Here is a 27904-nt window from a genome sequence, read left to right as displayed (position 1 = left end):
TGACTATACTACCCAAAGCAATCTACAGATTCAATGCAATCCCTATCAAATTACGAATGGTATTTTTTACAGAACTAGAACAAAAAAATCTTAAAATTTGTATGGAGACAAAAGACCCCGAATAGCCAAAGCGATCTTAGGGGAAAAAACGGAGCTGGAGGAATCAGACTCCCTGACTTCAGACTATACTACAGAGCTACAGTAATGAAGACAATATGGTACTGGCACAAAAACAGAAATATAGATCAATGGAACAGGATAGAAAGCCCAGAGATAAACCCATGCACCTATGGTCAACTAATCTATGACAAAGGAGGTAAGGATATACAATAGAGAAAAGACAAGTCTCTTCAGTAAGTGGTGCTGGAAAACTGGACAGCTACAGGTAAAAGAATGAAATTAGAACACTCCCTAACACCACACACAAAAATAAATTCAAAATGGATTAAAGACCTAAACATAAGACCAGACACTATAAAACTCTTAGAGGAAAACATAGGAAGAACACTCTTTGACATAAACCACAGCAAGATCTTTTTTGATCCACCTCCTAGAGTAATGGAAATAAAAACAAAAATAAACAAATGGGACCTAATGAAACTTAAAAGCTTTTGCACAGCAAAGGAAACTACAAACAAGACGAAAAGGCAACCCTCAGAATGGGAGAAAATATTTGCAAATGAATCAACGGCAAAGGATTAATCTCCAAAATATATAAACAGCTCATGCAGTTCAATATTAGAAAAACAAACAACCCAATCAAAAAATGGGCAGAAGACCTAAATAGACATTTCTCCAAAGAAGACATACAGATGGCCAAGGAGCACGTGAAAAGCTGCTCAACATCACTAATTATTAGAGAAATACAAATCAAAGCTACAATGAGGTATCACCTCACACCTGTTAGAATGGGCATCATCAGAAAATCTACAAACAACAGATGCTGGATAGGGTGTGGAGAAAAGGGAACCCTCTTGCACTGTTGGTGGGAATGTAAATTGATACAGCCACTATGGAGAACAGTATGGAGATTCCTTAAAAAACTAAAAATAGCATTACCATATGACCCAGCAATCCCACTACTGGGCATATACTGAGAGAAAGCCATAATTCAAAAAGACACATGCACCCCAATGTTCACTGCAGCACTATTTACAATAGCCAGGTCATGGAAGCAACCTAAATGCCCATCGACAGACGAAGGGATAAAGAAGATGTGGTACATATATACAATGGAATATCAGCCATAAAAAGGAATGAAACTGGGTCATTTGTAGAGACGTGGATGGATCTAGAGACTGTCATATAGAGTGAAGTAAGTCAGAAAAACAAACATCGTATATTAACACAGATATGTGGAATCCAGAAAAATGGTACAGATGAACCAGTTTGCAAGGCAGAAATAGAGACACAGATGTAGAGAACAAACGTATGGACACCAAGGGGGGAAAGTGGCAGGGGGCTCGTGGTGGTGGGATGAATTGGGAGATTGGGATTGACATATATATACTAATATGTGTAAAATGGATAACTAATAAGAACCTGCTGTATAAAAAGTAAATAAAATTCAAAAAGAACTTTCATTCAATAATAAGGAACATACAGTGTGCTATCTTCACTTTTCAAAATGTGATTATAAATGAAACTAGAACTAGAGGAGCAATGCATTAAATGGAGAGATCTGATGTGATTTCAAGAGGGCTAGGGATGATACAAATGAACTTATTTACAAAACAAATAGACTCACAGACATAGAAAACAAACTTATGGTTACCAAAACGGGAAAAGGGGGTGATAAATTAGGAGTTTGGGAGTAAAATATACACGCTACTATATATAAAATAGATAAGCAACAAAAACCTACTGTATAGCACACAGAACTATACTCAACATCTTCAGTACACCTATAATGGAAAAGAATCTAAAAAAAAAAAATATATATATATATATATATATATACACACACACACACACACACACACACACAACTGAATCACTTTGCTGGACACCTCAAACTAACACAACATTGTAAATCAATTATATTTCAATAAAATTTTTAAGAATTTAAAAATAAATTTTAAAAAGATTTTTTAAAAGTGAAGAAAAAAACGCTAGGGAAATAGGAAGTCTCCTCATGCTCTGGTGAGGGTCTAAATTGATAGAATTCACTTTGAAGAGCACCTGGCAGTGCCTAGTAAAGTTAAAGATGCCTGGGACCCTTCAATCCAGCGAGTCCTCTCCTCGGTTTAAGCCCTAGAGAGCAAGGAGAGGCAAACACTGCCTGAGGCCCAAGCCCAGCCTGTCTCCTGTTCTGTACCACCAGCGAGCTGAGCCTGGGATTTTAACGTGTTCAAATGGTTGAAAAAAAAAAATTCAAAAGAACAGTATTTCACGACATGAAAATTATATGAAATTCAAAGTTTAATGTCCATAAAGTTTTGAATGTTTTAATAAAAAATTCATGGAAATTTGTTTTATTTGTTCTATATTATCTATATAATAATATATAAATATAAATATATATATTTGCCTCTTGTCTCCCAAAGCCAAAAATATTCACTATCACCATTTACAGAAAAAGTGTGCCCACGCCACCCTATAGAAATTCTTACATAGTCATGCATACTCAGGAGACACCTACAAGAATATCTGTAATAGCAAATTATTGGAAACGAGCTGTTTCCCACTAGGAGAATGGATTAAACAGTGGCACAGTAATGTAAGGAACAGTATACAGCAGCAAGAACGGATGGATGGATGAATGAATGAAACTAGAATAACATATCAACATGGATAAATCTCAAAATACTGAAAGAAGGGGAGAAAGAAAGCTGCAGATGAATAAGTACATATAAAACCAGGCAAAATGATGTTGTGAAACAGTAGTGCTTAGGGATGCAGCCAAGTGTAGCAGAGTGTGAAGAAAGGCTGGAAAAGTCAACCCCAGGATCCAGGGCTCCTCTGGGGTAGGGGAAGGAAGGTGAGGAACTGCATTTGAACCACATGACACCTACCCTGGCTTCACTTGTATCCCTGATATTTCATTTCCTAACAGAGGCATGGGCAACCAGGAGTTAATCATATGTTGTGCAAACTTGCAAAGGCTCCTCACACTCTCTGAGCCTTAGTCCTTCTCCCCGCTCTGTGGTGAGTAACTGAGATGCTCTCCAAGGGTTGTCCCAGGTGACTCCCTCCTTTCAGGATCAGGTCTAGCTATGGTGACAAAATCAAAACTAGTAGTGGCTTCCCTGGACCCCTTGAGAACCAGGATCCTCAGCATGGGAATAAAAGAGAAATGAGGTTGAGCAAAAATCCTGTGGTCCTGAATTTTAATTTAAGTATAAGTATGAACTTACAACGTACTTTGTGTTTTTAGAGATATAAACCCATTGCTAGCTCTGCTCACTGAAAAGACCTGGAAACAATGACCAACCCAGAGGCAGTGAGCACCCTTAGCTCTCGGACTTTGGTATCCAAATGTCATTTCACAGCAAAAGGACCCAGGGCTCTTTGGAGAAACATCTGAGCCCAGGAGTTGGGCAGGAAATGTACAAAGATGAACATGGAGCCCCTTGTCATACCAAACAGAGAGGAAGCAATCAGAGGTTTCAGGGTCAGGTCAGGACTCAGGAGCCAGCTTGAAGAAGTTCTGACTGAACAAAGACAGGAATTTGAGCATCAATAACAGTAATCATGTAATTGATTGAAATACTTAAAATATATGGAAATCAATGAGTTCATAATAATATACTTTTAAAAAATCAGTCACTGCTGGGGAATTCTAAGGCATCAATTCATTATTCTAAGTAAAAATAAAGGCAAAGAGGGCTTCCCTGGTGGCACAGTGGTTAAGAATGCACCTGCCAACGCAGGGGACACGGGTTCGAGCCCTGGTCCGGGAAGATCCAACATGCTCTAGAGCAAATAAGCCCATGCGCTGCAGCTACTGAGCCTGCACTCTAGAGCCTGTGAGCCACAACTACTGAGCCCGTGTGCCTAGAGCCCGTGCTCTACAACAAGAGAAGCCACCACAATGAGAAGCCCGTGCACTGCAACGAAGAGTAGACCCTGCTCACCACAACTAGAGAAAGCCTATGCGTGCAGCAGCGAAGACCCAGCACAGCCATAAATAAATAAATAAATAGATAAATAGATAAATAAATGTAAAGAAGTACGCATCTATCCCCCCACCTTTTTTTTGGCCATGCAGCATGCGGGATCTTAGTTCCCCGATCAGGGATCGGACCTGTGCCTCCTGCAGTGGAAGCACGGAGTCTTAACCACTGGACCACCAGGGAAGTCCCCATCCTGCTTTTCTTAAACTATATCACTGGTAGTCAAATAGTAGATGAGGGAAGTTTCTTTGTCTAACTTTTTTTTAAATTCATAGATTTATAGGAAGTTGCAAAAATAGTACAGAAAGGTCCCATGTACCCATGTTTCTCCCAGGGGTAACATCTTGCACAACTATAAAGCAGTATCACAACCAGGAAACTGACATTGGCATAGACCTTGTTCAGATTACAGCAGTTTTACGTGCTGTCCTCTGTGTGTGTGTGTGTGTTTAGCTCCATGCAGTTTTGTCCCAGGTATAGAGTCACACCACCACAGAAAAGTTTCTTTTTATAGAAGTATTCCAGTTGCCAAACAAGACTAGAATTGGAATATCTCCATTTTGCATGCTCTGATGAAATAATGGATCTAAGTCCTGAGTAACAGCCTTAACAGCTATTAATATCCCAAAGGGAGAGAACTCGACATCATGTGCCTCCTGATGAAACAAAATAACATCTATGAAGTATTCTTACAACAACAAAAAAAATCATACCCACATCTGAGCAAGCCTCAAAAGTCAACTACCATGTGATATAGCACATTAATGGGATGAAGAACAAAGACTACAAGATCATCTCAATTAATGCATGAAAAGCGTTTGACAAAATTCAACATACTTTCATGATAAAAAACACTCAACAAACTAGGAATAGAAGGAAACTATCTCAACATAATAAAAGCCACATATGAAAACACATACACCACAGCTAACTTCATACTCAGTGATGAAAGACAGAGTTTTTCCTTTAGAAGAGGCCACGATGCCCACTTTTGCCTCTTCTATTAAACATAGTACTGGTAGTCTTAGCCAGAGCAATTAAGCATAAATCAATCAATCAATCAATCAATAGCATCCAAACTGGAAAGAAGTGAAATTATATCTGTTCTCAGATGACATGATCTTACGTAGAAAACCCTAAAGATTACACACATACACACACCTGTTAGAACTAAGAAATGAATTCAGCCAAGTTGCAGGATACAAAATCAACACACAAAAATCAGTTGCATTTCTATACACGAATACTGAACAATCTGAAGAGAAAATTACAAAAACAATTCCACTTACAATAGCATCAAAAAGAATAAAATATTTAGAAGTAAACTTAACCAAGGAGGTGAAGGACTTGTACACCAAAAACTACAAAACATTGCTGAAAGAAATTAAAGAAGAGACAAATTAATGGAAAGACATCCTGTACTCATGAGTTAGAAGACTGAATATCATTAAAATGTCCACACTACCCAAAGCAATCTACTGACTCAATGTAATCCCTATCAAAATCCCAATGGCATATTTGCACAGATGGGAAAAAAATCCTAAAATTTATATGGGATCTCAAGGGACCCCGAATAGCCAGAACAATCTTGAGAAAGAAGAACGATGTTGGAGGCCTCACACTTCCTGATTTCAAAACACATTACATACAGGGCTTCCCTGGTGGCGCAGCGGTGAGAATCTGCCTGCCAATGCAGGGGACACGGGTTCGAGCCCTGGTCTGGGAAGATCCCACATGCCGCAGAGCACCTAGGCCTGTGAGCCACAACTACTGAGCCTGCGCGTCTGGAGCCTGTGCTCCGCAACAAGAGAGGCCGCGACAGTGAGAGCCCCGCGCACCACGATGAAGAGTGGCCCCTGCTCGCCGCAACTAGAGAAAGCCCTCGCACAGAAACGAAGACCCAACACAGCCATAAATAAATAAATAAATAAATAAAAATAAAAACACATTACATACAAAGCTACAGTAATCAAAATAGTGTGGTACTGGCATAAAGATAGACCTATGGTCCAATGGAACAGAATAGAGAGGCCAGAAATAAACCCTCACGTATGTAGTCAAAAGATCTTCAACAGGGAAGCCAAGATCACTCAATGGGGAAAGGTCAGTCTCCTCAAATGGTACTGGGAAAACTGGATATCCAAATGCAAAAGAACGAAGTTAGACCCTTACCTTACACCATACACAAAACTGAAAACGGATTAAAGTGTTCAAATGTAAGACCTAAAACTAAAAAGCTCCTAGAAGAAAACAGAGAGAAGTTTCATGACGCTGGATTTGGCAACAATTTCTTGGATATAACACCAAAAGCAAAGGTAACAAAAGCAAAAGTAGAAAAGGGGACCACAGCAAACTTTAAAACTTCTGCACATTCAAGGGATGCCCCTTCTCGGCCACTCAGGCAGCCTCACCCACACCGGCCAGGTCCCTACCCCACTGTGAGAGTCCTCGAGCCACTTTGCCATCCCTCCACCTGCCTCGGCCTCATTCGGAGGCTCCCCAAAGTCAGCGAGCTAAAGGCTGCCCCCGGGAGTCCTAACCTGGAGATTCTCCAGGCACAGGGACTTCTCAGAAGCAAAGTTCTCTCCTGTGACTGAATTTCGGTATCTCTTTCCTTCCTGGCACAGGTCCGGGCTCACCTGGTTCGGCGACTGGACCCCCACACTCGTGCCTTTGCCATCAAAGTGGAGATTCCTATTTCCATTTGCCTTTTCACTTTACACACATCAGCTGGGATTGCCCAGTGAACCTGGCTAAAAGCAGAGCCATGGGGCCAAACAAGCAGTTGGGATTTAGCCATGGCTGCAGCTTGGGTCCTGGTGTTGGTGACTGTGATGCTGGACTTGGCCAGAGCAGGCCCTGTCCCCACGTCCAAGCCCACCACAACCGGGAAGGGCTGCCACATGGGCCGGTTCCAATCTCTGTTGCCAAGGGAGCTGGAGGGCTTCAAGAAAGCCAAGGATGCCGGAGGGCTTCAAGAAAGCCAAGGATGCCTTAGAAGAGTCGCTCTCGCTTAAGAACTGGAGCTGCAGCTCTCACCGCTTCCCCAGGACCCGGGACCTGAGGCAGCGGCAGGTGTGGGAGCGCCCTGTGGCCTTGGAGGCAGAGTTAGACCTGACGCTGAAGGTCCTGGGTGCTGTGGCAGACTCGTCCTCGGGGGTCATCCTGGACCAGCCGCTGCACACGTTGCGCCACATCCACTCCGAGCTTCAGGCTTGCATCCCGGCTCGGCCCACAGCAGAATCCCAGCCCCGGACCGCCTCCACCACTGGCTGTGCCGGCTCCAGGAGGCCACAAAGGAGGAGTCCCAAGGCTGTCTCGAGGCCTCTGTCACATTCAACCTCTTCTGCCTCCTCATGAGGGATCTGAGAATTGTTGCCAGTGGAGACCTGCATATCTGAAAACCTGGACCCAGACCTTACTTATGCACTAAGCCCCAACCCTGCCTTAAGTTATTTCCTCTAATCCTTTATTTATGGAGCTGCAGAAGAAATGTTTATTTTTCTACTTTTGTACAACATGTTCAAACAAACAGTAAGAAACTGTAAAAAAAAAAAAAAGAAGAGCCAGCTGCCAATTTTCAGGAGGTTGAGAGAACAGAGGAACGTGATAAACAACAGCAGAGGATGCAATCAGCAAAATGTAGACTCTGGCAAACTGAAGGACAAACAATCCGATTTCTTCAACAAATACATTTCAAGGGAAAAGAAGAGAAAGAGGAAAATGTCCTTCTATAGGGACAGCCTTTAGGATAAATGTGATTTAAAGATCTATCCACTGCCACAACATGAGACCTTATTTGGGCCCCAACGCAAACACACAGTTTTAAAAGTATGCACTTCTAAGACAATTGGACCTGCGAACAGTGATTGGGTATTTGTTACAATTAAGAAACTGTTATAAAAATTTAGATGTGATCATGGTATTGTTTTAAAAGTCCTTGTCTTTTAGATACAGGTACTGAAATGTTCACAAGTGAAACAGATGTCTGGAATTTGCTTCTAAGAAACTTAGGAGTGGGGAAAGTGGATTGACAGGTACAGAAAAAAGTCAGATTGGCCGGAAGTTGTTAACCGTTGAGCTGCTGAAGTCCTGCGTTCGATGTACATGAGGCATCATTAGAGTAGTCTCACTTCTTTTGTAAATAAAAAGCTTTCCAAAATGAGCAAATGGAAAAAATGTGGTTTAAGCAAGACAGAAGTTTACTTCTCACATATAAAACTCTGAAGGCAGGTGGGGCAGGCCAGGTACGATGGTGGCTTCCTAAGCATCAGGGACCCAGCCTCTTCCAGCTACTCACTGCAGCCCCCTTCACTTGGCCTCTGCCTCAGAGTCTCACATGGCTGCTCCATGCCAGCCAGCGCAGCCAGGGTGGGAAGAACAAGCTTCTTTCTTTGAAGGACATGTCTCAGAAGCCACACACAGTATCTTTCCATCCTAGGGACCAGACATAACCGTATGACCATGCCCAGCTGCAGGAGAGGCTGGGAAAGGCAGTCTTTATTCTGGATGGCTAGATGTCTAAAATTCAAGGCTTCTATTACCAAGGGAGAAAGGGTGAGCAGAGATTGGGGTCCAATTGGCAATGTCGTGTGGGGTACAGAGCTGGCAGCAAGGCTAATGTTAATCTTGTACAACTGGTGGGCCTGAGGATGTTTAAATATGCTTGTCATTTACATATACAGATTAAGCAACCTGCTCAGAGTCTCTGCTCCGCTTTAGATACAGGAGTGAGTGTCTGGCTTCCTTTGCTCTCCCAGGCTGGGTGTTCATCTCTAGGAAGCTGCTCTTCCTGGTAGCCAGGATGGCAGTGCCATTTCCTATGCTGTCACTAAAACCAAACCCAGTACCTGGGCCTTGGTCTGGTCCAAGGCCTGGATATTTGCTCAGCCAGTGAATGAGATGGAGAAAACCGTTCAGTCTCTTCCCCAACAGCTGAGTGACTTTGTGGGGTCCACCCCTGCAGAGTGGTCAGCATGGTGGCACAGACACCCCACCAGTGCATGAAGACAGGATGTCCCAAACCACAGCTGCGCTTATACCACTCTTAAGATTTTTGCAATACATTTTGCTTTTAAGTCAACCATGATTTATTTTTTATTTATTTTTATTGAAGTAGAGTTGATTTACAATGTTGTATTAGTTTCAGGAAACTTCATTTTTAAAAACACCTTAAATTGATTTTTAAAGTAATCCCCCATTATGGCCTGCCCTAAATAGAAGGTAACTGAAAACCTAAGATTCTGCCAGAGGTTCTCAGCCTGACTCCTGCTTTCTCTTGTTAAAGACAAACTCGCATTACACTGACCAGAATCCTCCTTAGGGCATTTAAACGGATCAAAAAAATTTTAAACGGGATTAATTTTTTTCACAACACCCTTCAATGTTACTTAATTCCTGTCAGGTCACCACCAACAATCACTTCTCCTGGAGTCTGCAGTCTCACTTCTAGGAAACACGGCTGAACTCTGAACACCTTGGTTTCCCCGTCAGTAAGATGGGGATCAGAACAGGATTTATGTTATCTTCTAGGAGGATTGAGACAATTATATGAGATCACGAACGTAAAGTCTCAGCGTATAAAATGCCTGGCTCACAGTATAAGCATTCAAATGCTGGCTGTTATTATTTGTCAGTTTAATGGAGGAAAAAATGTGAGTCCTGTCACTAAAGAACTAAACATGGCTTGAGCAAAAAAAACAAAAACAAACAAAAAAACACCGAAAAACCCAAGCAACCGGACTTCCCTGGTGGCGCAGTGGTTAAGAATCCACCTGCCTGGTTAAGAATGCAGGGGACACGGGTTCAAGCCTTGGTCCAGGAAGATCCCACATGCCACGGAGCAGCTAGGCCCGTGTGCCACAACTACTGAGCCTGCTCTCTAGAGCCCACGCTCTGCAACAAAAAAAGCCACCGCAACAAGAAGCCTGCGCGCTGCGACGAAGAGTAGCCCTCACTCACCGCAACTAAAGAAAGCCCACGCACAGCAACGAAGACCCAACACAGCCATAAATAAATAAATAAATAAATAAATTTTCTTGAAGTTAAATTTAAAAACAAAAAACAAAAAACCCCAAGCAACCCAAACTTCAAAGCAGCAGGGAGGAGGGACATAAAACCCCAAACACTTCATTTAACAATGGAAGACACTTTATTTATTTTTTTAAATCATCTCTCAACATTTCAACTCTTGGTAGAAATCAAATGCAAAACATCTGCTTTTTTAAGTTAGCGTGTATTTATCTCAGTCACAGCAACCTCATACAATAAGATACACAACGAGGAGGAGCATGGTCATAGCATTTCCTATTCCAGTCCACGAACACAGTATTTCCGTGATGATACACACACTGGCCTTTCTCTTCCAGGACAAGTTAGTTATTCCTACTTTCGTCTGCTGTGCAAGTTACGTGGCATCACGGTTGGTTAAAAGAGTTAGTGTAGTGCTAGAGCAGTCTGGAAATGGAAAACTAGAAAACTCAGGACTGGGACAGGCACGGACACTTCTGAAACGTGAAAAGGAAGAACATCAGAGATGAATGCCCCAGAATGGGTGGGTCTTAGTAATAAAGTTGGTTGAAATTCAGCTTTATATACACATTGAATATCTACACGTGATCTACTAGATATATAGAAAAAGAGCCATAGAAGATTTTGAAAACCTTAAAATCACGCAACTAAGTTGGAAGAACATCAGCAAATTCACAGTGGCCTCAGGATTCAGCCAGATTTAAATCTGCTCAAGAGCTGAATACCTCCTTCTATCAGAAAACGCACTGCATGTAAATTCCTACAACGTTCTGTACATCACAAACACTTATGGCTAAAATATACTGTTAGTTCACAAGGAAGCAGTTTTATTTTCAAATTCTTGCCCCACTCCTGCTCTGCACCCCAAAAGGAAATCCAGGGTCAGCAATTCACATGAGGAGTTTAAGAGGCCTTCGGGTTTAGGAGCGCTGAGGCTCGGCTAAGAACCTCAGGACACATCTGTCTGATGGGCACACGCCGGCTCCTGCCCACTTTTAGTGCAAAAAGGTCACAAATGTTGCAGAGGAATCCTGGAAACAGGTGAAGAGAAGAGGACTGAGATAGAGGGGTGGTGGGAATCCCAAACGATTTTCCTTCTGAATTGAGACTCAAGAAGTTTGGAGTGCAAGGTTCACACTCAGCAAGCGGCAAAGACCAGGCCGGAGATCCACAGGGTGAGGTTCCTGAATGGTCACTAGGTTGTCACAGTCTGCAGGCGCACAGACCTCTCGGCCCAGACTAACCCCCTAAGTGCACACTGGAGGTAGGTGTTAGAAATGTATTGTAGGGAAGACAGTGGCCCTCCACCAACTCAGGGGACATAGTCTCTGTTCCTCCTCTGCCCCTACAATCTCCACTCTACCCTCGGGCTGTGGCGAGTGGAGGATACAAGATGGAAGGGCACGAGCCCCTCCCTTGGAAGACTAAAGAACCCGGGGCATTTTTATAAATAGCTACATCGTTAATGTTTTAACCACTTTGAAACACACAGCAAGTTGAATATTTATTTAAAAATAAATCTCAAAAATATCTATTTACAGTAGAGTAAGAGAGGCATGTGCAAACAACAGAAAGGGGGGAAAAGTCAGTCCCATTGTGGAAGGTCCACCCTTCAGAGAGCTAGAGCCAACTTCACAAACCCCAAGGCTGAACTGAGCTGTGGAGGCAACAGGATGACATTAAGCGAATCCTGGACTGGGGTCACCTTCGATACGTGGAGAGGCAGTGAAGTTGGGTGGGGGGCTGCCGCCGGGGATCCTCGTGTTTGGGAAAGGGTGGTGGAGGGATGAGCCAGTGGATGAGGCCCGGTGTGGCAGGAGGGCTCATTTCACAAGCCAACAGGCCTCTAGCTCACCACTCCAGGTGGGCGTTCGGAGGGGACCTGGAGGGCCCTTCCCAGTCCAAGTTGGCTTTGCCGTGGGAGCAGTCAGCATGGCAAGAGTCCCAGAGATAGAAATCCTCTTTGAGAGACAAAAACAAAAGAATGGAACAGGGAGTAATAGCAAAAATGAATCTGAATGCAAGTGCCACCCGTCTCTCTTGCCAGGTGGCGAAGCAGCCATCAGCTGACATATCTGAGTCGATACGGGAACTCCCACGTGGGGCAGCAGGCCACACGATCCCCCCCCACAACCACGTGGTCAAGTGCAGGCCTCTGCTTCTGGGATCAACGTGTTAACGTTTCTTCCCCGTGAAACCAGAAAGGTCAGTGGTGTAGCCCTTGTAGCAGGGAGGTGCAAGGTCGAGTCTATCTGTACACGAGATGGGAGAACTGGGCGGACTTGTAGTTCAGCTGGTTGTTGGGCATGAACTTGTGCAGCTCGCTCTTTTTGCAGCAGGGGTCGTAATGGTAGGTGCTGAGGCAGGCGTCGCAGGAGGCTTTCGAACATTGGGTGCAGGTGTTGGCGGCCCCGGGGCGGTCACAGAAGCCACAGCGGGTGGCGGCTGCAGAGGAGGGCTTGGATTTCGAGTGGAGGTGCGGCGGCCGGTCGAGGCCCTGCGTCTGGCCTGCATACTTCTCCCGCAGAGATGACCCGTGGGCCAGGCTGTCGTGGGCGGAGGCCTTGCTGGGGAAGCCGCCGGGCTTGGAGGCCGGGGAGCAGGCGAGCAGGCTGTCGCAGCGCTGGCAGAGGGAGGAGCTGCAGGACAGACCGCAGTTTTGGCACTTGGAGAGGGCGGACTCTTTGGCGGGGGGCGAGCGCTTGTGGTAGATGGGGTGGGCGTCGTTTCTGACCAGCCAGACATCTGGCCGCAGGGCATCCTGCCTCCGGTACGTGGCCCTGGGTTCCGAGTCTGTGTACAGATCCACATCCTCCTGAGCAGAGAAGTACGTGCCACGCAGCAAGCCAAGGCCATTGTTGGGGGAGGGGGATGGCAGGTCATCCGGGCTGCCGTGGGGGGAGCTGGACATGGTCAGGAGCGAGGGGGACGGGCGGATGATCTCGTCCTTGAGGTCGTCCCCCAAGTCTGCTGCCACAGGCTCCTTCCGCAGGCTCAACGAGGTCTTCAGGGGCGGCTTCCGGCTCTCCCAGTAATTGTCATAGGTGTCCACCGACCTTGAGGGCTTGGTCACACGGGGCTTGTAGTAGTCCTTGGCTGCCCGCTCGCTGGCCGACTTCTGGAGCACCACGCGGGCCATGGAGGTTGTCAGGTGCTCCCGGCCCTCGGCCCGCCGCCGCAGGGCATCTGAGCAGCCTCGCACGTCCTCCGCGCTGCTCTTGCGCTCGCTCACCACGTCCAGCTCAGAGTAGCCTTTGTCCTTGACTTGGGAGTGGATTTCCAGCATCTGTTCACACTCCACCTTGGCCAGAAAGAGTTCAAAGGAGACCATCTTCACTTGGAGGGTCTCTACCAGCTCTTTGAGCTTGTACGCAGTCCCCAACTCGGGCACGTAGCCCATGTAATTCAGGATGGCTCGGATGTCCTCTTCCAGTAATGTGGACTTGACGTAATAAACAAAGGGGCCCGTGTAGGTCTAGGGGAAGGAAGGGGGGTAGAAAAAGAGAGGTGGGTGTTTCTCTCTGAGGCACACAACGAACGGAGCCTGCATCAGAGTGTATCCCATCAAGTCTGAACCGGAACACACAGGGAGAGGAAGGGGGAGTGATCTCCACGGCAGTGTCTCACTGCGGAAGGCAGAGGCTAATGCTTCCCAACAGCTCGGCGCACGGGTCTGAGGGAAATGACGCAGCGCTCCTTTTTCCAGCGTAGGGAACAAAGCCACTAGCTTTCTACGTGGGGTGCAGCGGCTCTGCTCCTTGAGGAAGAGCAGGCACAACACCCATGAGCAATGAGAATATTCCTTTCTGGCATTTCTACAAAGGTTTGAAGCATACGTTAGGCTTAGCCTGACTTGGTGGAAACTCTCCTGAGCCATCACTGCCTTTGGAATGATTCAGAATTCTGTCTCGAGTTCATCCTCCTCCCCGCTCTCTGCTTTCCTCCGCTTGCGCGGACACCTGCAGCAGCCTCCTAACGGTCTCCCCGGCTGACTCTTGCCCCTCTACAATCTCTCTCCCGTACAGCAACCAGGAGGATTCTTTTCCAATGTAAACCTGATCCCGGCACTGCCTGCTTCCCAGCCCCCTTAGAATAAATTCCAGCCCTCTGCCCTGGGCTCCAAGGCCCTGCACAACCGGGTACTGCCCACCTTTCCAACCTCAGTTTCAGATGTGAGCTGCCAGGGGTGGGGAGCCAGTTAAGAGATGACACCAGGCAGAGGGGCCAGGTGGGGAGCCATAGGGGCAGTTCTGGTTGTTATCTCAAAGGCAGTGGAGAACCTGGGGGGGCCCGCGAGCAGAGGAAGGATGTGATTAGATGGGCACAAACCCTCTCAAGATGGACTGGAAGGGGCAAGAAGGGAGAAGGGAGACCAGTGTGGAGAGCCCGTCCCTAGACCTTACCTTGATGCTTCTGAATTCCTTCTTCCACGGGTAGAGGAAAAGGTTGACACCCACCGTTTCGAGCACACTGAAGGCACAGTGCAGAGCCCGCAGACTGGAGGAGCTCAGTGAGCGCAGAGAGCTCTCCACCACCTCATAGAACTGGATCAGCCGGAATCGATAAAAGGGATCCACCTTGTGCAGGCTGAGCAGGGTCGAGGCTGCCACCCGCAGGGACTCATCACTGCCAGGCCGCTGCTTGCTGGGGGTGGTGTCCACTTTGCCTTCATGGAACTGCACGTACTTCCGAAATAAGTCATCCTTATATTTTGCATCCATTGAACTGGGCTTCCCCATCCGATCCGATCCAGGGACGGGGGCTACCTTATTTCCTCCATGGCTTCTGAGTTAGAGGCAGGGACATTGCTAAAAGCATTGACATGTCGCCTGCCTGGACCAGCAGAGTGCTCTGCAAGAGGAAGAATAAGCAGCACATCATTCCTTGAAATGGTCCACGTCCCAGCTTGTAGCAGCTGAGGCCAAACAAAAAACAGCTGTCCTGAGCTACACTGGGCACCACCAGCCCCTGGCCCTCAACACATTTAGTGAATAGGTACACCATGTTGTAGTGGAAACAAGACAGATAAGGTCCTTGACTTTGCTGAGCTCACAAATGAAAAATATGATTGGGGCACCTAACCTGGTTTCATGGGGATGGGGGATGGTTAAAAAGCCCCTGAGAAAGTGACGGTTAGACCCAAAGGATGAGGCGTCGGCAGGGAGGAAGGCCCTGAGCTAACACTATCAGCACTTACTACCTGCCAGGTGCCTACATGGACTAACTCATTCCATCTTCTTAAACAACTCGAGGAGATAGGCACTGTTGTTATCCCCATTTTACAAATGTGAAAACTGAGACATGAAGACATCAAGAAACTTGCCCAAAGTTACAGGACTATTAAGAAGCAGAGCTGAGATCAGAGCCCAGGCAGGCTGGCTCCCAAGTCCGTCCCCTTAACCACCACACCCCGCTTTCCTGAGGCGGGAAGGAGCCTGGCATGTGAACACAAAGAAGGCTAGTGTGGCTGAAGCAGGGAGAGGAGGGGAGTCACAGGAGATGAAGCTGCCGGCAGAAGCAGGATCCTGATCCCCAAGGTCTCAAAGAGTTGTACATTTTATTCAAAGAGCCAAGTGAAGCCCCTGAACAGTTCAAAGCAAGGGGAAGAGGGACATGATCGTATCTGCAATTTTTTTTAAAAAGACCACTTTGGGGCTTCCCTGGTGGTGCAGTGGTTGAGAGTCTGCCTGCCGATGCAGGGGACACGGGTTCGTGCCCCGGTCCGGGAAGATCCCACATGCCGTGGAGCAGCTGGGCCCGTGAGCGTGGCCACTGAGTCTGCGCGTCCGGAGCCTGTGCTCCGCAACGGGAGAGGCCACAGCAGTGAGAGGCCCGCGTACTGCGAGAGGGAAAAAAAAAAAAAAAAGACCACTTTGGCTGCTGAGCCCTGGAGAGTGCCTTTATCCATCTTCGATTTTTTTGTTTGTTTTTTTGGGCCATGCCATATGTGGGATCTTAATTCCCAGACCAGGGTCGAACCCATGCCCCCTGCAGTGCAAGCGTGGAATCCTAACCCTGGACCGCCAGGGAATTCCATATCCGACTTTTACAGTCTGCTGTTGGGAGAGGAAAGGACATTCAGAGCTGGGACACACAGGATTTATACACTCTTGCTGTTTCCTTGGCCACTTGTTAGTAGAACATGTACAGATCCATCAGAATTCTTGGTGTTACGATGCTGGGAGCAAATCTGGATTCATGGAGGGACCTGCCAGGCCAGGGGAGGCAACACAGCATCGGGGTTACAAACAGATTGCAAAGCTGGACTGCCTGGGTGTGAACCCTGGATCTGCTTTTCTAGGTTACTTGGGCAAACTACTCAACCTGGGCCTCAGTTTTCTCATCTGAAAAAGGGGGTTAATAATAGCACTTATAGTCCAGAGTTGGTGGAAGGATTATATGCAATCAGTATAGAAAGCTCTTCAGAATGCCAGCTCAAAGTAAGCCCTTGATACATACAAGCAGACATTTCTGGTGTCTGAAGGTGCTAGACCCTCCAAGCATCCTCAAGGATGCTTGTAAGATCAGAGTGATGCAAATATCTCCGACTGGGGGGTGGACATGCATTTTCACACTCGCCCGTCCTACCTTTCCTGACCACAAGCTCATGGGTGCAGGGATTGCGACCAAATGACTCAGTAAGGGTCACAGTGCCAGAGCAGGTTACATGCTTCATAAACACCTGCTGCCTGAGTGAAGGGTGGGGTCCTGCTGGCTGTGGGAAATGTTGAGGGACCAAAAAGAAGCCGCGGTGGGATGGGACGGACCTGTGGAGTCCTTTAGCAGATCTGAGTTCAGCTCAGAAGTTCTAAGGGCCTACGAGCCTGGCAACTCTCAGGAAGTCAATAAAATCACCCATGTCTCAATGAGCCACTCCTCTGGCTTCTCCACAGTTTTGGGGAGACACCCAGGGGTCTTAACTGTTGGGTGAGGGGTAAGACATGCAAGAGAATTAGGGACACAGAGAGGTCACCTTCTCCCACCCACTGCCCTGCCAAGGAAGCCCAAGGCTTCAGGAACAAATAGAACAAATAGGCCTGAGGAGCACACAAGGCAAACAAATCCATTTGGGATCAAATTCTACCTCCTGACCAACGTCTCTGTGGTCCTCAGAGCAGTCTTTCCCTTCCCTCTTAAGGTCCACCCACAAGGACCCTTCTGTCTGCTCCTCAAACACATCAAGCCCATTTCTACCTCAAGACCTTTTTTTTTTTTAAAAGGCCAGGTAACCTTTTTGTTTTGTTTTGTTTTTAATTCATTTATTTATTTTTGGCTGCATTGGGTCTTCGTTGTTGGGTCTTCGTTGCTGCGCGCGAGCTTCCTCTAGTTGCAGCGAGCGGGGGCTACTCTTCATTGCGTTGCGCACGTTTCTCATCGCGGTGGCTTCTCGTTGCAGAGCTCGGGCTCTAGGCACGCAGGCTTCAGTAGTTGCGGCTCGCGGGCCCTAGAGCGCAGGCTCAGTAGTTGTGGCGCACGGGCTTACTTGCTCCGCGGCATGAGGGGTCTTCCCAGACCAGGGCTCGAACCCATGTCCCCTGCATTGGCAGGTGGATTCTCAACCACTGCACCACCAGGGAAGTCCCTACCTCAGGCCTCTGCACATGTTGTTCCTTCTGCATGTTCTTCCTTTGATTCCTCCCGTCGCTGGCTCACTCTCATCATTCAGGTCTCAGCTCAAATGTCATCCCTCCAAGGCTCTCCCTGACAACCGCAGCTCAGTAAATCCCACTTGCCCTGTCCCTCGTTATTGCGTTACCCTGGGGTAATCACCATTTGAAATTACCAACTTTATTCATTTACTAGCTTCCTCTCTTTGTCTCCCACCAATACCCAGTAAGCTCCACAAAGGCAAGGACAGTGTCTGTTTTGCTCACCATGATGCCTCACACAGCTCCTGGCACACAGTAGGTGTTTGATAAAACAGGCGAAATGATGCTTTACTTTCTCATTTAGCTCTCCCCAGAATTCTGGGAGACCAGCAAGAGCGAGAAGAAACCGAGGCTCCATGACATGACGTGCTGTCTATAGCTCAGTGTTAGGAAAAGGTGGATCCCAGATTCCACTGGCCTTATGACATGAAACCTGTGTACCTCCCACCACCCCATGATTCCTGAGCTCAACAAGTATGCAGCACCTACCCTATGCCGGGCCCTAGGCTGGGTGCAGTGGGGGGAATGTGGGGTGGGTAGGGGACAGTAGGGAACAGAAGCTGAGAAGGTAAAGCTCTGCCCTGAATTCTACTTGAAAGGGCTTACTGCCCAGTATCAAATTATGTATGTTCTCTTAAAAAATAAAATTGTATTACAACCTGAGAGAAGACATCACTGTCCTTGCTAAAAAAACCCCATATACATATACCATTTTTTATTTATCCAAAAGAAGCTTTCATCCAGCCTCTGGCCCCAGGGACTGTTTTTTAGTACACCTGAGAACAATTTAAACAGAGGGACATCAAGTCTCCTAAACACTGCTGTGATTTTTCTCCAAGGAAGTCAGCCTTCAGCCAATAGAGACTGATTTTTTTTTTTTTAAAACAAAGTCAGCCGCCCTCAAGCTCAGCGTCTGCTGCTCTGTAATCACACCGCAGTCCACACCCTTGTTTACGGCTGGCAGATAAACAAGGAAAAGGGATCCAAATAGCCCAGTTGGTATTCAAAGTCCCAAAGTCAAGGATAGGAAACTCATCTAAGAAAAATCTTGAACCAACCTAGGTAGGTGAGGAAACAGGTGAAAGAAAATGAATGCTAAAAGATAATTAAGGCAAGGAGAGAAGGAAACTAACAATTATTGAAGTCCTACTATGTGCTAAGCATTGGGCTTTCCACTTTAACTGCATCACCCAGTTTAATCCTCACAATTCTATGAGGAAACAGACCAAGGCTCAGCCATTAAACAATCTGCCCAACACAGCTTGAATGGGTCAGAGCTGGAATCTGAACTTGGGTTGACCGGCCCTGCAGCCTGTGCTTTTTCTCATTTATCTCACTCATTTATTGTTACCATTAGTACCATTCACCAAGGGATTAGTACATAAGGGCCCTTTGCTAAGTGCTCCGTGAAAATCAATGAAACCCACACGACAACCCCAGGGTTAAAAAAGAAAAAACTGAGGCTCAGAGGGGCCAAGTCGCTTGCCCTAAGTCACAAGGCTAGGAAGAAGTGGCTCTGAGATCTGAACCTAGGTCTGAGGCCAAAACCCTGACTCAAGCTCTGAGCTGTGCTGCTTTCAGGCAAAGCTGTCCTGCTACTGGACAGCTCTTCTTGAAAGGGCTCAACTAAGTCAGAACGCCCTATGGCAGGGCCAGCAGAGTTGAGCTCTAAAAATTCCTGTAGTAGCAAAATTCACATCTTCTCACACAGAATGGGGCTGGAAGAGCCACAAATCTATTTATGACGTAAGCTCAAGGGCCAAGAGGAGAGGCGACCAGAGCCGGGCCAGTGGTACAGCAGCTGACATCATCCCTCCTGAATTCATTCCTGAGAATACAGGCTGCATTGTAGCTGGTGTCTCTTCTGAGCATAGAGCCAGCAATTTATTCCTAGCACTCTGCAAAAACAACAAAAAACACGCTCTCTGCAAAAACAGCGTGGTTACAGGAGACCAAGACAGCCTGGTGACAGAAGCCATTAATTTCTCCAAGCAACCCAAGGATTGGAACGCCAAGACGTGCCAGTGTGGCGGCAAAAAAAAAAAAAATGGCACCGTGAACGTCCCTAACAGAATCAGACGGGTGCCCAGAGCCAACAGGCCTGGTCAGTACTTCCTGCACCCATAATCCGGGTCCCCTTTGAAAAGCAAAGCAATGAAGAGAGAGATATTGCAGTCAGGGAAGTGGTGGATTTTAATTATTATTTTTTAAACATCTCAAAGGAAAGCTATATCTGTTTAAAACCTCACTAAACGGAATTGAAATGATTCTGGAGAGCAAAGCATGAGCTTGGCTTTACCTCAGCTGGCCCATTCAAGCAGAAACATTCTCCAAGCAGCATTTGAAGGCGCCCCCTCCCTGCACAGACAGAAGCTATTTTGGGCCCGGCATCGCCCCAGTCCACAGGTTTATGTATCCCTGGTCTAGCTTCAAGAGGCTCAGAGTTTCCCTGGCCTCCAAACAGCAGCAAGGGGAGCGCAGAACAACCCCCTCCACCTCCGCACCCCAATCCTCTGCATTCATCCCCAGCCCAAGGCCCGTGAGACACATCCTAGGCAACCTTCCACTGGCTGTGAAGCGCCAGAGGGTCCCCACACCCCAACCCAGTTCCAGAGAGATTCAGAGAGAGGGTTTCCAAACCTTTGAAAATAATCTCAGCGATGCTGAAATTGGGCTTCCCCAGTGGCAGCTGCGACTCGCAGAGGGGCTCTGGAGCAAGGAGGTTCTCCTCCCTGCAGGGAACAGAAGCTGGCGACTGCTATTCCCAGCCTGATAATTCCAACAACCTCTGAGTGCGACATCAGTTGTGAAAAACACCCTAGTCCCAAACTCGGGCTCTCCCCACGGGTCTGTGAATTAATTAACAGCAGCTATCATTTACTGGACGCCTGCTGTATGCCAGAGACTGTGCTTCGCATGCATCTCACTTCATCCCCACCACGGCCCTAGTAGGCAGGTTCACTTCCCATTTAACTAATCAGGCAACTAAGGCTCAGAGACGAAGTGACTTGCCCAAGGTCACACAGTGAGTACAAACCCCAGTATGCCGGCAGAGCGTGAGCTGGGAACCACTGCGCGGTAACTGCCTCACGGTGGAATCGGGGTGTCCTCCTGCCTTGTTAGTCGCTGTAGAGGGGGTGTTCCTCCTGAGCTGCCCTTAGCCACCCTGGGGGAGTGGGGATCCTGAGAATTAAATGGGCCCCCGGAGCGCCGAAAAGACGGGCCCGCCCGTCGCCCCCGCAGGCCGCGAAGGGACCCCGCTCCCGGGCCGGCAGAGCCCCGCCTAACCGGGGGGCCCCCTCCGCCGGGGAAAGCCCCAGAGGCCTTTTCCGCCCACGGCCGCCCCGCACTCACCCCGGCACTGCCGCCGAGGACGCCCCGGCCGAGGGGAGCAGGAAGGAGCCGCGGCCGCCGCCGGAGCCAGGCCCGGCTGGGCTCTCGCAGCTCCGGCCGGCTGCAGGGGACAGAGACCAGTAGCCCGGGGCCACGGCGACCCGGAAACACTCAACCAGGAAGTTACGTCTCTCGGAGGCGGGTCCAAAGGGAGGCCCGGCCGCAGCTACGCCCTGGGCTGGGGTGAGGCCGTTGCTCGCTGGCGGTGGAGGAAGAAGCGGGAGGCAGAAGAGTGAGCAGAGAGGCCGCGGAGTCCCGCTTTGAGGTCTAAAGGCCCACTGCCTCTGCTGGGGCTGGGACCCGGAAATAAACGTGCCGGAAGTGACGCACGCCCTCGGTCACAGGATGGCGGCTGGCCGGGTTGTCATGGGAACCGGTCTGTAGTCTGGAGATGGTAGCTCGGAGCTGCGATCTCAGACTGAGCGATCCGCGGCCTCCTCCTCCCCTTGTCGAGATGATCTGCGAGCTGAGCTCCCGACCGCGCCTGACCAGAAGCTGACAATTGGATCCCTCACCCCCATTTTACAGGTGGAAATACCAGAGGCTTAAAAAGAGCAAGTGAGGTGCCCAGTATCACGTGAGCCTGAATCCAGACTTGAGAGGACTGTTGATGTTACAGGCTGTGTTTAGTGAGGGTTCCAGCTTTGCCTTTGCATTTTACCAGCTGCATGACCTTAGGCTAGTTACTTAACTTCTCTGAGCCTCAGCTTTTTCACCTGTAAGATGCAATAATAATATACCGCCTCCTGAGATTCATGTGAGAATGAAGTGAGTATGGAAACAGCTTATTACAGTAGTTGGCATATAGTAATAATCTAAATACACTTTGTTTTTAAAATCTGGTTAAGTTGGGAATTCCCTGGCGGCCTAGTGGTTAGGACTCGGCGCTTTCACTGCCGTCGGCAAGGGTTCAATCCCTGGTGGGGGAACTAAGATCCCGCAAGCCCTGCCGTGGGGCCAGAAATAAATAAATAAATGAAGTAATAAGATCTGGTTAAGTTAAAGGAAATGACTTCTCTCAGCCCTCAACTTCCTTGAATGGAAACCAGGGTTGGGGAAGACCAAACCAAATATTGCCTCCTTGCTTTGTGACCTCACCAGACACCTGCAGTGTAAACTACACTGGCATAGATTCTGGTGGCTTGTCACTTCACTTCATAGATTTGCCTCCCACCCACCACATTGACCGTGAACTCTGCTTTTGTGGTTCACCACTCACTGAATCCCTAGTGCTTGCAAAGTGCCTAGCACATACTCAAGACTTTATTGAACATATTTACCATTGAACCACTCATTCTATCTCTCTAACTTACCCCAGACTCAGAGCCCACTCCGTGCCAAGTTCTCTTTCTCCAACATGGTCTTGGCTGTCTGTACCTACCATACTCTTCCTCCCCTCTGGCCTCTATGCCTCTATATTGCTGTTTCCTGGGTTTGAATGTTCTTCCTTTCGCCTCTTCCCTTCCTTGTTTTCTTGGCTTCCAGCCCCAGCTCAGTCCTCACATCCTTTCTGAAGCTTTCTCTGATTTCTCCAGGCAAAGACCCACCTTCCTCTGGTTTCCCACCCCATAACACTGTCTTTCAATATTTTATCTCAGCTCTTACTATAAATAAGTATATATATATATATATATATACACGCTTAAACCTGACACCCCCCACAAGACCTGGAGCTTCTTATTTATCTATGTTTCCTGTGAGCTCTGCACATGATCAGAAGGTGCCCAACAGATGTTGCTTGATTGCAGGATTCTCTCTCAGCCTTGGGGTCCCCAGCTAAAGTCAGTGGGTCTTGTCTCAGGAGTCAATGACATAATACATGGGAGAGCATTTGGAGAACCAGCAACCAGCTATTCAAACAGCAGCAATTACTGTATTTAGCTGTTGCTGTCTGAGCATCACTTAAGGTCTTCGTATACTTCAGCTGTTATCAGCTCATGTTTAAGCTTCTCTCTTAATCACCTGTAAGGTGATGGTGTTTACAGGAATTCCAGCTGAGAAAAACTGTCCTACCCAAACCCTCTGCCTTTGCAACAACTCAAAACTGTCCTTTGGAAACTGTTAAAAGACTGCATGAGGCTGCTAATAAGTCCCTTCCATCTCTGTGGTTCTGTGACAGCAAAAAAGAAAACAGATTTTTAAGAAGGCTTTACCGGTAGGAAACCCTGGCCATTGATTCTCGGTGACATTTCGTATCAGAAAAATACCAAAGTCTCTGAAGGGAGCCATGTTTCTCATCTTTTAGACAGGGCTGGAGGTCTGAGAGTTCTCTGCTTGGTGACATGGAATCACGGGAGCATCCTTTTCAGATTTTATTACATAATGATTAGCAGATTATGTAACAGTCATGTAACAATGATTAGGCACCTCTACTTTCTAAAAGCCAACAACATGAACCATCTACCTACTTCTTTCTATTTTTTAGTGTTTTTTTTTAAATCACAAAAGTAATGCATGAATTCTAATGACACAGACGTGTAGAGCAAAAAATGAAAAAAAAAAGCAATGGGGCTTCCCTGGTGGTGCAGTGGTTGAGAGTCCGCCTGCCGATGCAGGGGACACGGGCTCGTGCCCCGGTCCGGGAAGATCCCACATGCTGCGGAGCGGCTGCGCCCGTGAGCCCTGGCCGCTGAGCCTGCGCGTCCGGAGCCTGTGCCCCGCAACGGGAGAGGCCACAACAGTGAGAGGCCCGCGTACCGCAAAAATAAATAAATAAATATATAAATAAAAGCAAGCCTATGACCCATCAATTTGATTTCTTGTAATCTACCAGAGAAAAAGCGTAAGTGCACAAGGAGACCTGTTGCATCATTGTTTGTAATGCAAAAACAAAACCCAGAAACATTCTAAATGTCCATCAAGGGAATGGTGTAGCCATACTAATGACTACCGTGTATCACTTAAAAAGGATAATGTAAACCTACATAACTCTGCAAGACATATTTTGGAAGGAAAAAAGAGAGACATACCCTGAAATGGAAAACAAAACATCAACTGATACAATATATTTTCTAAGGGTGCGCATGTACGTATGCATATGTATGAAGCCAACTGTGGACAATAATGCAAACACAGATCGTGTTTTTTATATCATTCTACAAATACATATTATATGATTTTTATTAATATCTTTGTCCCCTAGAAGTCAGTTAGCTCTGTGAGGACAAAACTAGTATACCTGTTTTGCTCACAATTATATTACTACTACCTGCCATACTACACTACTACTAGTAGCACACCCATTAGAGAGCATTTGTTTCCAACTGAAATTTTCATTGAATGCCTACAATGTGCCAGGATTGATGTTCGATTTAAGGGGCAGAGACAGACACAAGCAAGACAGATACAGCCCTTGCCCTCAAGGAGCATACAGCCTCCTTATCAGAAAGAGAATATTAAGGCACTTCCCTGCTGGCACGGTGGTTAAGACTCCACACTCCCAATGCAGGGGGCCTGGGTTCAATCCCTGGTCAGGGAACTAGATCCCACATGCATGCCACAACTAAGAGTTTGCATGCCACAACTAAGGAGCCCGCCTGCCACAACTAAGGCCTGGCACAGCCAAATAAATAAAATAAATAACTTTTTAAAATGAGAGAATATTAATAAATTAGGAGTAGGATGAACTAAAAACCAGTGATTCAGGATAGAAGGTGGCGAATGTTATGAGAGGGATAGAGAGCTTAGAGAATGGAGAAGTGACATCTGAGATGGCAAATTGGGGACAGCCTCAAGGAGGAGGTGGCATTTGCACTGGGCTTTGAGTGACTTGGACATGTAAGCATGTCCAGCTTTCCTTCCAGCTGGAGGGAAGAAAGCAATAAAAAGTAAGGACTGGAAATTGAAACTCAACTGCCTACAAGCATATAAGGTAGGCATAACTAGTACTAGAGTACTATCATCTCATACTATATAGTACCAGAAATTAGTAGTAATGTAATACAACATAGTACCTGGCTCACAGTAGGCATTCAATAAATACTTCAGTGAGAAAACGAAAATTATTGAACCCCTACCATCCTCCAGCTGATTGTTGCCAATTTCCCAGCTGATCATGATCAGATATTCAGGTTTCTGAAGAGGAGCTAAAAGTCCAGATTTTTAAGTGAAATTTTGCAATTATAAACACTATATGTAGGTATACTTCCTAGTTCTGTCTACTGAGTGAGCCTATGAGAAATGACACCACTGTTAGAAAAAAAAAGCCGGGGGGAATTCCCTGGCAGTCCAGTGATTAGGACTCCCTGGTCCCACTGCAGGGGCACAGGTTCCATCCCTGGTTGGGGAGCTAAGATCCCACAAGCCATGCGATATGGCAAAAAAAAAAAAGAAAGAAAGAAAGTAAGAAAGAAATGACACCGCTGTAGCAATAAGCACTGACCACCCATATCTTGCTTTCTAAATACCATTCTCCACTAAAATGAACCAAGTCTTGGAGAAACAACTGATTGTCAGAGCTGGGACAGGGAAATTACAATGTGGGGCTGGTACATCTTATTGAGCCGGAAAGTAAGGAAGTGCCAAAGCATGATGGGACTTGTGAAAAGAAGCCAAAAGGCCTGAGTTCAGATCCCAGTTCTGCCACTTTCCAACTATATGTGACTTTGTACAAGCTAGTTACCTCGCTGGGCCTCAGTTTCCTTATCAGCAAAATGGGGTTAATAGAACTAACTACCCCCAAGGATTGAATGAGCTAATACAGGTGCCAGTGCGGAGTGATAGTTCAACACAAGCTAGCTAGGATTATTTTTGACTCAGACTCATGGGGCTTGCTAGGCTGGGGTGTACAGTAGGCCTCAGATGTTTGGGCAATGTGGTTGTGCTTGATGTCATTCTGCTCAATCCTGGGCACCTTGCATTTATGCTGCTCAGAAGAGTAGAATTTATAATACCCAAAATATATAAAAAACTCCTAAAAAAAAAAAGAACTCCTACAATTCAACAACAAAAAGACAACTCAATTTAGGGACTTCCCTTGTGGTCCAGTGTTTAAGACTCCGAGCTTCCACTGCAGGGGGCACAGGTTTGATCCCTGGTTGGGGAACTAAGATCCCACATGATGCAGGGTGTGGACAAAAAAAAAAGACAACCCAATTTAAAAATGGACAAAAGACTGGAATAGATATTTGGGATAGATATTTCTCCAAAGAATACAGACAAATGGCGAATAAGCACATGAAAAGACATTCAACATCATTAGCCATTAGGGAATGCAAATCAAAACCACAATGAGATACAACTTCACACTTACTAGGATGGCTATAATTTAAAAAAAAAAAGAAAAGAAAAATAACAAGCGTTGGCAAGGATGTGGAGAAACTGGAAAACTTGTACCTTGCTGGTTGGAATGAAAAATGGTGCAACTGCTGTGGAAAACAGTTTGGTAGTTCTTGAAAAGTTAAAAAGAATTACCATGTGACCTAGCAATTCTAGTCCTAGGTATATACCCAAAATAATTGAAAACATGGACTTGAGCAGAATATTGTACACCAATATTCATAGCAGTATTATTCACAATAGCCAAAAGGTGAAAACAACCCAAGTGTCCATCAACAGATGAGTGGATATACAAAATATGGTATATGCAAACAATGGAATATTATTCAGCCATAAAAAGGAATGAAGTTTAGACGCATGCTACACCATGGATTAACCTTGAAAACATTATGCTGAGTAAAAGAAGCCAGTCACAGAAGGACAAATATTATGTGATTGCACTTACATGAAATGCCTATTGTAGGCAAATTCAAAGAGACAGGGACTTCCCTGGTGGCACAGTGGTTGACAGTCTGCCTGACATTGCGGGGGACATGGGTTCAATCCCTGGTCTGGGAAGATCCCACATGCCGCAGAGCAACTAAGCCCATGCACCACAGCTACTGAGCCCATGCTCTAGAGTCCGCGTGCCGCAACTACAGAGCCCATGTGCTGCAATTACTGAAGCCCGTGCACCTATAGCCCATGCTCCGCAACAAGAGAGGCCACCGCAATAAGCCTGCGCACCACAATGAAGAGTAGCCCCTGCTCGCCGCAACTAGAGAAAGCCAGCGCACAGCAACGAAGACCCAACGCAGCCAAAAAAAAACCAACCAAAGGACAGAAAGTAGATTAGACATTACCAGGAGCAACCATAATATCCATTTTTCAGGTTTAGTTCTTATCAGATCTTGCTGACCCTTGATATAATACAAATTGTAAAATGCTGTGCAAAAGCAATGAGCTGGTGGAGTGACTGATGAACTGCAATTTTCTGGAAGCAGCCTTTTTACGTGGTCATCCCCCGTGTCTTTCCTGTTTATATCCAAATCATTCTCTGCCATAATTCCAACACCTATCAGGATACCTGACACCTAGAAGTTATTGGTTAAATAGACATTTATTTATTATTAATTTACTTATTTATTTGTTTTTGGCTGCATTGGGTCTTCGTTGCTGTGCACGGGCTTTCTCTAGTTGCGGCGAGCGAGGGCTACTCTTCGTTGTGGTGCGTGGGCTTCTCATGGCAGTGGCTTCTTTTGTTGCAGAGCACGGGTTCTAGGGGCACAGGCTTCAGTTAGTTGTGGCACGCGGGCTTAGTTGCTCCGCAGCATGTGGGATCTTCCCAGACCAAGGCTCAAACCCGTGTCCCCTGCATTGGCAGGTGGATTCTTAACCACCGCGCTACCAGGGAAGTCCCTAAATAGACATTTACATGCCAGTGTCACTCATGTTAAAACT

General features: G+C 46.7%; 2 protein-coding genes across 5 annotated transcripts; one reads left to right on the top strand and one right to left on the bottom strand.

Annotated features, from left to right (window-relative positions):
* Window positions 1-7075: 7075 nt before the first annotated feature.
* LOC101286075 (interferon lambda-1-like) lies at window positions 7076-8145 on the top strand. Its single transcript, XM_033411193.2, is given in 2 exon segments — window positions 7076-7368; window positions 7371-8145. Coding segments are annotated over 2 exon segments (438 nt in total). The 5' UTR covers window position 7076; the 3' UTR covers window positions 7517-8145.
* A 2102-nt stretch (window positions 8146-10247) lies between these two features.
* Window positions 10248-21375, bottom strand: SPATA2 (spermatogenesis associated 2). Of its 4 annotated transcripts, none has more exons than XM_049698665.1 (4): window positions 21149-21375; window positions 20832-20960; window positions 14549-14996; window positions 10248-13620 (listed from the first exon to the last, which is right to left on the bottom strand). In XM_049698665.1, the coding sequence occupies exons 3-4, from the start codon at window positions 14882-14884 to the stop codon at window positions 12394-12396; spliced, it is 1563 nt and encodes a 520-aa protein (XP_049554622.1). In that variant the 5' UTR covers window positions 14885-14996; window positions 20832-20960; window positions 21149-21375; the 3' UTR covers window positions 10248-12393. The 4 variants fall into 4 exon arrangements, with proteins under 4 accessions (XP_049554622.1, XP_033267062.1, XP_004282939.1 ...); XM_033411171.2 differs by lacking the exon at window positions 20832-20960 and adding an exon at window positions 17732-17846; XM_004282891.4 differs by lacking the exon at window positions 20832-20960 and having other exon boundaries at window positions 21149-21374.
* Between the last annotated feature and the right edge of the window lie 6529 nt (window positions 21376-27904).

This window comes from Orcinus orca, chromosome 16 (assembly GCF_937001465.1).
Source record: "Orcinus orca chromosome 16, mOrcOrc1.1, whole genome shotgun sequence".
NCBI lineage: Eukaryota > Metazoa > Chordata > Mammalia > Artiodactyla > Delphinidae > Orcinus > Orcinus orca.
Note: the sequence above shows the minus strand (reverse complement) of the source record. Positions and strands in the feature narration are given on the sequence as shown.